The sequence below is a fragment of the Quercus suber genome, unplaced genomic scaffold, assembly GCF_002906115.3.
Source record: "Quercus suber isolate HL8 unplaced genomic scaffold, Cork oak 2.0 scaffold_54, whole genome shotgun sequence".
Taxonomy (NCBI): domain Eukaryota; kingdom Viridiplantae; phylum Streptophyta; class Magnoliopsida; order Fagales; family Fagaceae; genus Quercus; species Quercus suber.
In genome coordinates, this window is record NW_027069519.1 from 634,908 (window position 1) to 644,828 (window position 9,921).

The 9,921-nt window shown below is 34.5% G+C and overlaps 1 protein-coding gene across 1 annotated transcript; it reads right to left on the reverse strand.

Annotated features, from left to right (window-relative positions):
- Positions 1 to 1,210: 1,210 nt before the first annotated feature.
- LOC112003804 (E3 ubiquitin-protein ligase RHF2A) lies at positions 1,211 to 6,628 on the reverse strand. Its single transcript, XM_024036017.2, is given in 10 exon segments — positions 1,211 to 1,500; positions 2,071 to 2,438; positions 2,540 to 2,647; positions 2,801 to 2,945; positions 2,948 to 3,179; positions 3,289 to 3,397; positions 3,488 to 3,550; positions 4,873 to 4,919; positions 5,106 to 5,243; positions 6,381 to 6,628. Coding segments are annotated over 9 exon segments (1,161 nt in total). The 5' UTR covers positions 6,387 to 6,628; the 3' UTR covers positions 1,211 to 1,500; positions 2,071 to 2,125.
- Positions 6,629 to 9,921: the final 3,293 nt, after the last annotated feature.

Consider the following 9,921-nt stretch of genomic DNA (forward strand, 5'->3'; position numbering starts at 1 on the left):
GTCCATATTCTTAATGTTATATGGTAGGGGGATTTAAAAGAAAAGAAAAGAATCAAATATGTTCCTCACATTATTTGAAAATTGAATTGGACACAGCCACACCTGCATACAAAGGATTTGTATTCGCATGCATGTAGTAAAACCATTCAGGCTATTTTTTGCCCTCATGCCTACTTTTCTAAAACCTTATGGCATAAAAGGTTCCTAGGTTTCCTGAAGAACAGTATGTTCCGATGCATTTGATCCTTCACCTTCTCCTGTAATTTAATCAATGATCAGTAGCTCTTTGATTTGAGTTCAGACAATAAAGGCTGTTGAGGAATTTAAGAAGGGGATGGGTTACCCCCACCGTGTACCCCATGAACAGGAAGGATGAAAAGGATAAGAATAAGAAAGAATAAGTAACATCCTCTTCTTTTTTTCTTTTTTCTTTTTTTTAATTGTGATTTTTTTTTAACAATTCAATAATTAACTACGATGGAGAAGAAGAGATTTGGATCTAGACATCACAGAAAGTACTAATCTAGATTTCGTTATTTATCTATTTTTATTTTTATTTTTATTTTTTTGAGAGTGGCATTGTTATATCATATATGCAATTTTTTTTTTTTTTTTGAGAAAGATCATATATGCAAATTAAATAGCCTAATTCTTGCCTATAACTGCAGGTTCCTTAGGATTTGTTTGAATATCTCTTATTGCTGAAAACTAAAAACACTGTAACAAAATATTTTTTAAATGTGTAAATAATGCTGTTGGACTCAATTTTAAATTTTAAATTTTAAATGTGTAAACATGTGAGTTCCGTGAACAATGCACGGAACCCACTATTTTTCAACAAAATGCAAGAACGCACGAAAAACGTGCGTTCTAAACGCACACTTGGTTTGGCTCCAGCTTATTTTGTTACTATTCATAGACTCCACTACACTTTTTGGTATTATTCATGAGTTTTATTGTACTATTTCAGCTAACTTTTATCTTTATTTACAATCATTTCAGCAAAAAATTTTCAATTTCAACAAAATAAATGAATTCCAAACAGACCCTTAATATATAAGCAACTTTAGAATTCTCAAAAGCCATGCATAATCAGATGCTTAAGAGAAACTGTACTTTGTAAGACAGAGCCATCGTGTAATGACTCCAAAAAAAAATCTAATAGAGGTTAGAGAATACACAATTCAAGTTCATTAAGTTTTGACACAAGTTTCCCGCAAGAAATATTAATATTAAATATAAATATTAGTGCCAAAATCCACCTAACCATCCAGTCACAGTTAAATATATATCCCGCACCAAATCTGGGTCATAATGTCATATTTATAAACAGATTTACATAAAAATACCCATTTTATAAGTTTCTTTCCAGATGGAAGTTCTTTCTCAGACTTTACCTCCCTTATTTGGGTTCAAACCATAGTCACCATGACTCACCCTATGGCCTATATTGCAAAGCATCTTGTCCTCAGCATGTCATGTTTGGAGAAAGAGGTTAACCTGAAATCCAAGCTAAACTTAGATTAAAGTTTAAATAAGCAGAAAGATTAGGATAAAGTACACTGAAAATATTCCAAAACTTTCATACTCCAAAACAGTTTGTTGGCAATAGGCACCAGACAAAGTTCTGTAATAACTGTGTCAATGACACCTATTGCCAGTTCGTTGTCATGACATCTTAAGAACAATTCATGAAATTGACAGAGAATGTGTGTATTACTAATACTTGAAAGGGAAGGTCCAAAAGAATTATAAAAAAGAGTAGCTATGTTCTTGCACATTCTTTCTCTTGCCTTCTTTTTCTTTTTCTTTCTTTATTGTTATTTTTTTTTTCTGGGAAGGGGCATAGGCAAACAGATTCACACAACACATGGAGCCATGCCAGCAGACCCTCAATTCAAAGAACTTCATTCTGAACAACAGATGCCCTCTAATGAGAAATAATAGTGTCAGAAACATGTGTAATATGCTGTCATTGGTAATGAAGCAGGGTGGCTTAATCAGAGGTCTCCCATAACTGGATTTACAAATTAAAAACTGAAAAAGATAATCACCAGCATCAGGACTCACCTTCAAATATGAAATGCTGAGGATAGATGCACTTGCTGAAACAATATTCATCAACTTAACCTGAAGCTGAACTTGCAGCGCAAGAAGCAGGTTGATTGCTGTCATTCAAAGGGCTTTCTCCATGAGTCTCTGCAATGTTCTGGTTGTTCTGCTCTGTAACAGAAAAATTGCCTACGTGATTTGCTACAGAGGCTGGGTTGGCACTACTATTTTCTCTGGTCTCAAGGTGTTCCATCATACGAGATACACCAGCAATTCCTGCATTCACTTCTCTCGGAACATCAGAGCCAATATCCGTCATGGAAGTGTTACGAGAGAAAAGCCTCTCCTTCCACCCTCTGGTACTCTTTGAAATTGATTCTTTGTATCTAAGATACCAGTACAACAAGCATTATTGATTAATAAGCAGAGGAAAAAGCATACTAAAATTGTCAATCCAAAAGAAGAGCCTTCATTTTTGAAATTATACCTCATCGACATGGCATTAAATCTAGATTTCAGAGACTCTGAAAATGACTGAAGATCTGACGGTCCTGCTCCATCTTGATTTGGTGGTGAGGAATGTAGAGCAGGGCTCCTACAAACAGATAAAAACTTCTAAACATGTAGATACACTGCATATGACTGCATATAGGAAATTCATTCCCACATTTGTTTTTTTTTTGGGGGGGGGGGGGGGGGGGGGGGGTGGTTGTCTGACAATTATTTAAGGTATAGAATAATAGACTACCGATTACTAAAGGAAATTCCTTGACGATTTGTTGGCAGGAAAGTAGGTCCAGATGCTGGTGAAGAAACTTGATCAGTATGAACTGAAGGAAAATGTGGGACCTGCTGTGATGGTTCATCCCCAACAGATGCAAGCGGGGTTGATGACTAGCTACACTAATTGCAACTGGCTCATTGTCCCCTCCAGAGGCAGAAACGGGACCAGGAGGTCCACTAGGATGAGTGGAGAATACCAAAAAGTGTGGTCGACCATGGGCAGATGATCGACCTCTGTGACCATCCCTCCTACCAATGTGGTGAGCCCTTCCCATTGCAGCAGCAGCTGCCAAGTGCTGGATTATACGCTCTTCAAGGTCAGCATCATTAGCACCTACCGGTAACTACATTACAAATCAAGAAGTAACATAAGAATAACCTGATGCACAAATATTGAACATGTTAATAACAAATGAAGTAAAACAAATTTCCAAGTAATGAAAGAAAACATACATGCTGCAATTCAAAAGCACCAAGGGTGGGATGATGAAATATAGTGGCATTTCTTGGTGGAGTAACCCTAAAGCTCCTCTCTCGTTCCACTGCCTCAAGCAATTCTTGACTGCCACAATATACAGATAAGACAACACCATGAAAATAATTACAAGAAATTGTTATGCGTAATGCCAAAAACTAAAAAAACCAAACACACCTGGTAGAATCCTTTAGGCTAATAGGTTGCCAACACATGGGACACTGGGAGCTTCTCTGGCACCTAAAATTAAAACCTAGTGAATTAGATCCCAATTCTATTCTTCCTCAACAAATTATATCTTAATTACGAATAGATATAATTCATCATATGCCATAATAAAATAAAATGTTTTATACACATACATCCTATTATAATAAACAGCATGATATGATTTATTTGGAATTAAGGCTGAGTTGAGTTTTTATGATTTGTGTTGCATTACAACCAATCAATCTAAGCAATCAACTTGCCAAAAATATAGAAGGAAAAAGTGTGATCCCCAGCCATATTGTCATAATTCAGAAAGGGAAAATGGTAAATAAAGAGAAAAAATCTGTCCATCCTAGGTGTTTCAAGTACCACTTTTTCCCAAAAACAAAATAAGTCTAACTCTTTGAACCAATAAGTTTGATTGCATTAGAGACATTTTTTTTTTTTAATTGATCATTACATACCAATGGATCTTGAACTCATGAACTCACCCTCCACGTTGTTCTTTCTAGGAGAGAAGATGACATTTTAAGTTATTGCTCATTGGCATTTCCATTTGAGTGGATTTGATAATACTCGAAAAAAAAAAGTTAAACCAATGTCACCAACGGGCTGGACAAAACAGTTCGTGGGTCACCCATGGGTGGGTGGTCGGACCTGGTTGAGTTATCGGATTTGGGATGCAACAATTGGTCCATACCAAAAACAATTGGCCCAAACTTAGAATCCTTCTAAAAGCCCAGTTTGATTTGATGCATAACAAAAACGCATGAACAAACCAAGCTAACCACCTACGCTAGGAATCAACCAAACCATTTCCACATTTCCCCATTTACCAAAACAGTTAAAAATCATCCTCCCCTATATCCTTTCCACTTTCCCTTCCTATCTATCATGATGATGAGGAATGTGGAGTGGCAACAATGAGCCGATGGAGTAGTGACAGTGATGATGACATGTAGTTTGTCATCCCAAGATCATTGACAACACCATGACCTTGAAGAAGCGCACAGTGAAGGAATGATGATGACGACGCAGCAAGTACCACACAGTGATGGTGACAACTGATGATGGCAGATCACCATGAGTTCATGATGCGTCAACACCAAGTGAATGATTTCAAAAGATTGAAGCAGTGAGTAAAACATGGGTGTCTGAGAGAGAGAGATCTCAAACAAATGCTATTCCATTGATTTTTTCAACAATATAAGTATTCAACAACATATATACATGAATTAAAAAATAAAGGATTCATACTTATCAAATAAAGGAAGGAGAGAATGATTAATGTCAAAAAGAAAGGTCATACAACACTTCAAAATTTGAAAAATGAAATGAATTATAATTTGTACCATTCAAGGATGCACTGGAGGTGAAATTCATGCTTGCAAGTAGTCACCTGCAAGGCAAGAGAGGATAAAATTAAAGGACATTGCTGCAACATAAAAAAATGAAAATGATGCAAAAGTTTTTGCAAGAGGAAAAAGGGAGGAGGAGGAGGGGGGCGGGGAGTGCTATAAGCGATATATTATTAAATGTTTCATAATTAATACACTTTTTTATAGATATATTATTAACTTATTACCGTTGATGGATCGCTTTCAGAAAAATCCTCAAGGCATATGCTGCAAGCATCGTCACAGGCTGGTTGTATTCCCCCTTCCACAAAGGCTGCAGCTGATGTCAAATGACTTTCAGGCTTTGTCTCCTCCATCTCCGGAACCTTTTAAACATAAAAACCCCATACTTTAGAACAAATCCTAAGTCATACAATAATATTTCTGTGCATTTCATTCAAGATATGCATTGTATTAAAACTCTAGAAGAAAAAGCAATCTACATTAGGGAATGTTACCATATCAGTTCTTGAAAATGAAAACTAGAACCCCATTACAGACAAAAATTACTAACAAATCAACAAAGCCAAAAAAACTAGTTAATTTTTGCCGGAAAACTAACTAGCATTCCCAACATGAATCTTTTCCCAAGAATTTCAACTTGAAGGAAGTAAGGAATCTTATTAAAGACTTCTACATAGGTCATGTAGTTCCAAGAGAGAAGACAACATCGCATACTTCTTTCAGCTCTGCCAGCTGATCAATTTTTCCCACTAAATAATTCTAATACTAAAACCGATTTTTTTGTGCCCTGCTTTCCTTATCCAACCTAACTCTGGCTGTCTTCAACATTTGTTGTTCAATATAAATTTAAGCATTACACATCATCACATCAAAGACTATCAATTTTCCTTTATAAATTTGATAAAACTACATGAAAATTTTAGTTGCATTATTCTTTGTGCCAACCAGCAGAAAACAGCTGCCAACAGCCTTATGCCTTAGCGGCACTGCCCAGTTCTCCTCATGTGGGAGAACTTGGGTTTGAATCCCCCTTCCCAACTTCTTATTAGCGCACACACAAAAAAGGGCTAGAAACAGCTTATAGCTATTTTGGGTTCATTTTTGATTGATAAGTTACACACCCAACAGGTTTTGAACCTACAACTATACCCGGAAGTACAATTTGAGCCACAGCTCATTGGCAGCTAATTGGCTTTGATACATAAAAAATGAAAAATTAAAAACCTGAGGATCATCACTATTTTCACAAAGGAAAAAGAGTTATATCAATACCCTCTATTACATGTTTTACAAATTTTACAAAAGAACAAATTTGGCTTAAGACATACATACATAGAGGAACAAAGAGATATCTATAATGAAAACCCAGATGGGAAATGGATCATCTACATAAGAGATACAGTTCCATGAAACCAATATGAGATTTTTTTTTTCTTTTTAACAAAAAGACAGAATTTTTATTGAATTTGAGTTTTAAAAAGACAAGAAAAAGGGTTTACCTCCATCAAGGAATTGGAAAAGGTCCAGAAAAAAAAAAGGGTCAAATATTTATAGGAACGCCCATAAAACAAGGATCAAGCTGTGGAATCACCAACCCAATCCAGAAGCAATGCTAGAGATCCATACAAAGAAATAAAAATCCAAGAATTCAGTGATAATTATGATAGAAGAAGAGGGGGGAGAGAGGAAGAGAGAGAATGAGAACGGAAAAGAAAGAATAAGACTTTTGTGAGTATTGTCTCTAGTTTCTTACCTTTACCTTTAATTATGGGTTTGTTTGTTGCTCTTTGGTTTTTGTTATGTGTTGGAAAACAAACCCACCATCCTCTCACCCAACAGCATCTGAGACTCTCCAGAGCCAGAGGGGCCTCTTTCTCTCAATAAAGTCTCATCTTTCGTTTTAATTATTGGGATCTTATCTCATGTGATGTGATAAAGTATATTCTCATTTTCAGACCCACAACTTGTATTCTACTGTATTAATTTATTTCTCTACTTTCTTTCTTATGTTTTTTTTTTTTTTTTTTTGGGAGTATTATCGATTGGTTATCATAAGCAACATAATTTTACATGAGTGTCATAATTTTACATGAGTGTCCAAAAATAAGAATGTAGATATTTCTTTTTTTCCTAGTTTCAGGATAAATAATAACATATGACCATCAAAATCAACAAATATGTCAGAATATTCGTGTGATATACTAAATTAATAAAACAGATAAAGATACACCCTATTGCCTACTTTATATGAGGCATTCCGGATTCCAATTTTACAGTTTTATATATTTTCTTTGAGACTTTTTTGGTTAATGCTCAATAATGAATAATTCTACCACCTCCCATTTGGGGCAAGGTGGTACTTTCCCTTGCCATGAGGAGTTTGGGGTTTTTCTATGGGCTCGTTAGTTCGAGTACTAGGGAATCAGTTTTTGGAGTGAGGTTTAGCCTGTTTAGGTATTAGGATTTCTAATCTACCTCAAAAAATAAATGAATAAGGGGGTGTTTAGTACATGCACTTAAAAATATGTATTTTGTTGTTTAAAAACATGTGTGAAAATACGTATGGTTGAAAAAGTGTGTGAAAATATGTGTAATATTATTGAAAAACTGAAAACATGTATTTGAGTTGTCATACCAAACGGGGCCTAATTCTTCTTACTTTTAATATAAAAAAACATTTATAGTATAAATTATATTGAAGTTGAATTTGAGATAAAGTTCAATTAAAAATTTAAATTAGTTTCTAATTGCACTTCAATTTTAGTATCATTCTAATTGTCCTATCATTTGATGCCAAAGCGTCTTTAAATTTTAAATGGACTCTAATTTTGATACCAAGTGTCATTCCATTCTTGCATATTTATAGATACATGAATTTATATTAAAAACATTAAAAAAAATCCACAAAATTTTTGGACTTCCCACACTTTGGTTCGCGAATCTTACAAACAACTCAAATATAAGGGCATGTTTAGTAGACTATATTAATCACTGTAATGTAATAGCTATTTTAAGGGTGACAATTTGTGTTCAAGTGTCGGGTTGGTATTGTGTCAATATTTGACTATATAGGCCAACATGTTATCTAACAGGTTAGGATTCTTCAACTCAAGTATGACACTAAAAAAAAAAAAAAACTAATTTAAGTATTAATTCAATTGATCTGAATTAGGAAAAACTAAACAAATAGATTTTTTTAATATAAAATCCATAACTAACAAAGTAATTGCATAAAAAATAATCATTCAAAATTAAAGTATATCTCAATATCACAAATAATCAATCACAGTATGTCAAACAGAATAAACCATAACAGTTAATGTTAGATCCCAACAACCAATTTAAGGAAAATAGATAAAGGTACAGGTAAAAGTCGATAATGATGACGACTAGGATTTTGAATGATAAGGAGAAGTGAAGGATGAAGACAATGGCAACTTGGCACTGTATTGATAGAAAGGCTAAGAAAATAAGGCGAGATTGATGTATGAGAGTGAGAGGCAGTCATGAGGCTTAGGAGAATGCAACTAGGAAAGAAAATAAGTTTATATATCTAGGGTATTGAAAGGTATATTAGTAAAATGACATTTAGTTAAACGGATTATCAGTTTTATGAGTTAAACATGAACTTGACACGTTTATTAAACTAGTTAGTCATGTCAACCTAAATATGATATGACCCCTTAAGTCTCACCCATAACCTGCTAACTTCATGTCATGTTGTGATATGTTTGTGAGTCATGTCGAATTTTGCCACCCATAGTTATTCATATGGTTTAGTTAAAGTTTGGTTAAGTTTTTAATATAGGAAATAGTCATTCCATATGAATAACTATTCTTTAAAGTGAGGAATAGCTACAAATGTGTACAATCCATTACTTACTAGTAATTATGGTTGTTGTTAATTGTACCATGCATATACACATGATTATAAGCTAGTGTTATGATATGTTTATACTTTATATTGATGGTTATTATAAAATACATTACATATTATGTTTATGAAAATGTTATATCACCAATATAAACATATTAATAAATATTTTTATGCATATGTTTATGCATTTCCCACAATTGTCGCCCTTTGTAGAAATCAAAAAGAGCTTGCATGGCAAAATTTAAGTTTCTTCCATGCATAACGTGGAAAAATTTTAAATAAAATATTTGTTTTGGATTATTGTTAGGGGTGTCCACGGGTCGGGCCGGGTCGGTTTTCGACCCAGCCCGAACCCGACCCGCCGGCGTCGGGTGGACAGAAGACTGACCTAGCTCATCGGGCGGGTCGGGTTCGTCGGTTTCTCAGACAGCCAACCCGCAACTCGAACCGATGGTCTCGGGTGCTTGCGCCGGCGACCCGCGTCCGACCGTGAACAAGCCTTGATCCGACGGTTTCGGGTGAAGATGATCGGGTTTCGGGCGGTTTGGTCGGGCCGGGCGGGTCATGGACAGCCCTAATTATTGTATCCAACCATTGAAACATCTGTAGAAATTATTCACTTCGCTTATGTCATTTATGCACAATTTCTTAACTCAACCTAAGTATTTATCTTTTCAAATTCTTTAACAAATTTTGAATCCCGACTACAATGGACATTGTCCGTCCTAGATTTTCGTAAAATAGTCCTATCTCAGAACGAATGACTCAAAATGAGATTTTACTTAAAAGTATCTAAGATTGAGTCAACCAAATCAATTTAGGTTGATTGGATAGAGCAAAGTCCAAAATCAGTGATTAAAGACCTGTAAACCTAGTTATAATAATTGTCAAATATTAATTGAATCATGAATCAATTTTATTGCACAACAATTATGTTTATGCAAATGTTTATTTATTTATTTATTTTTATCAAAGAGTTTATGGAAAATGTTATATCACCAATATAAACATCTATAATACACACACACACACACACATATATACATACATATATATATACACACACATAAATAAAATAGAAAAGTTTATAAATATTTTTAGTAAAAACCTTATTTATTTTTTTTAATGTTTTTAGAAAATTAGAGATACAGACAATATTTTTT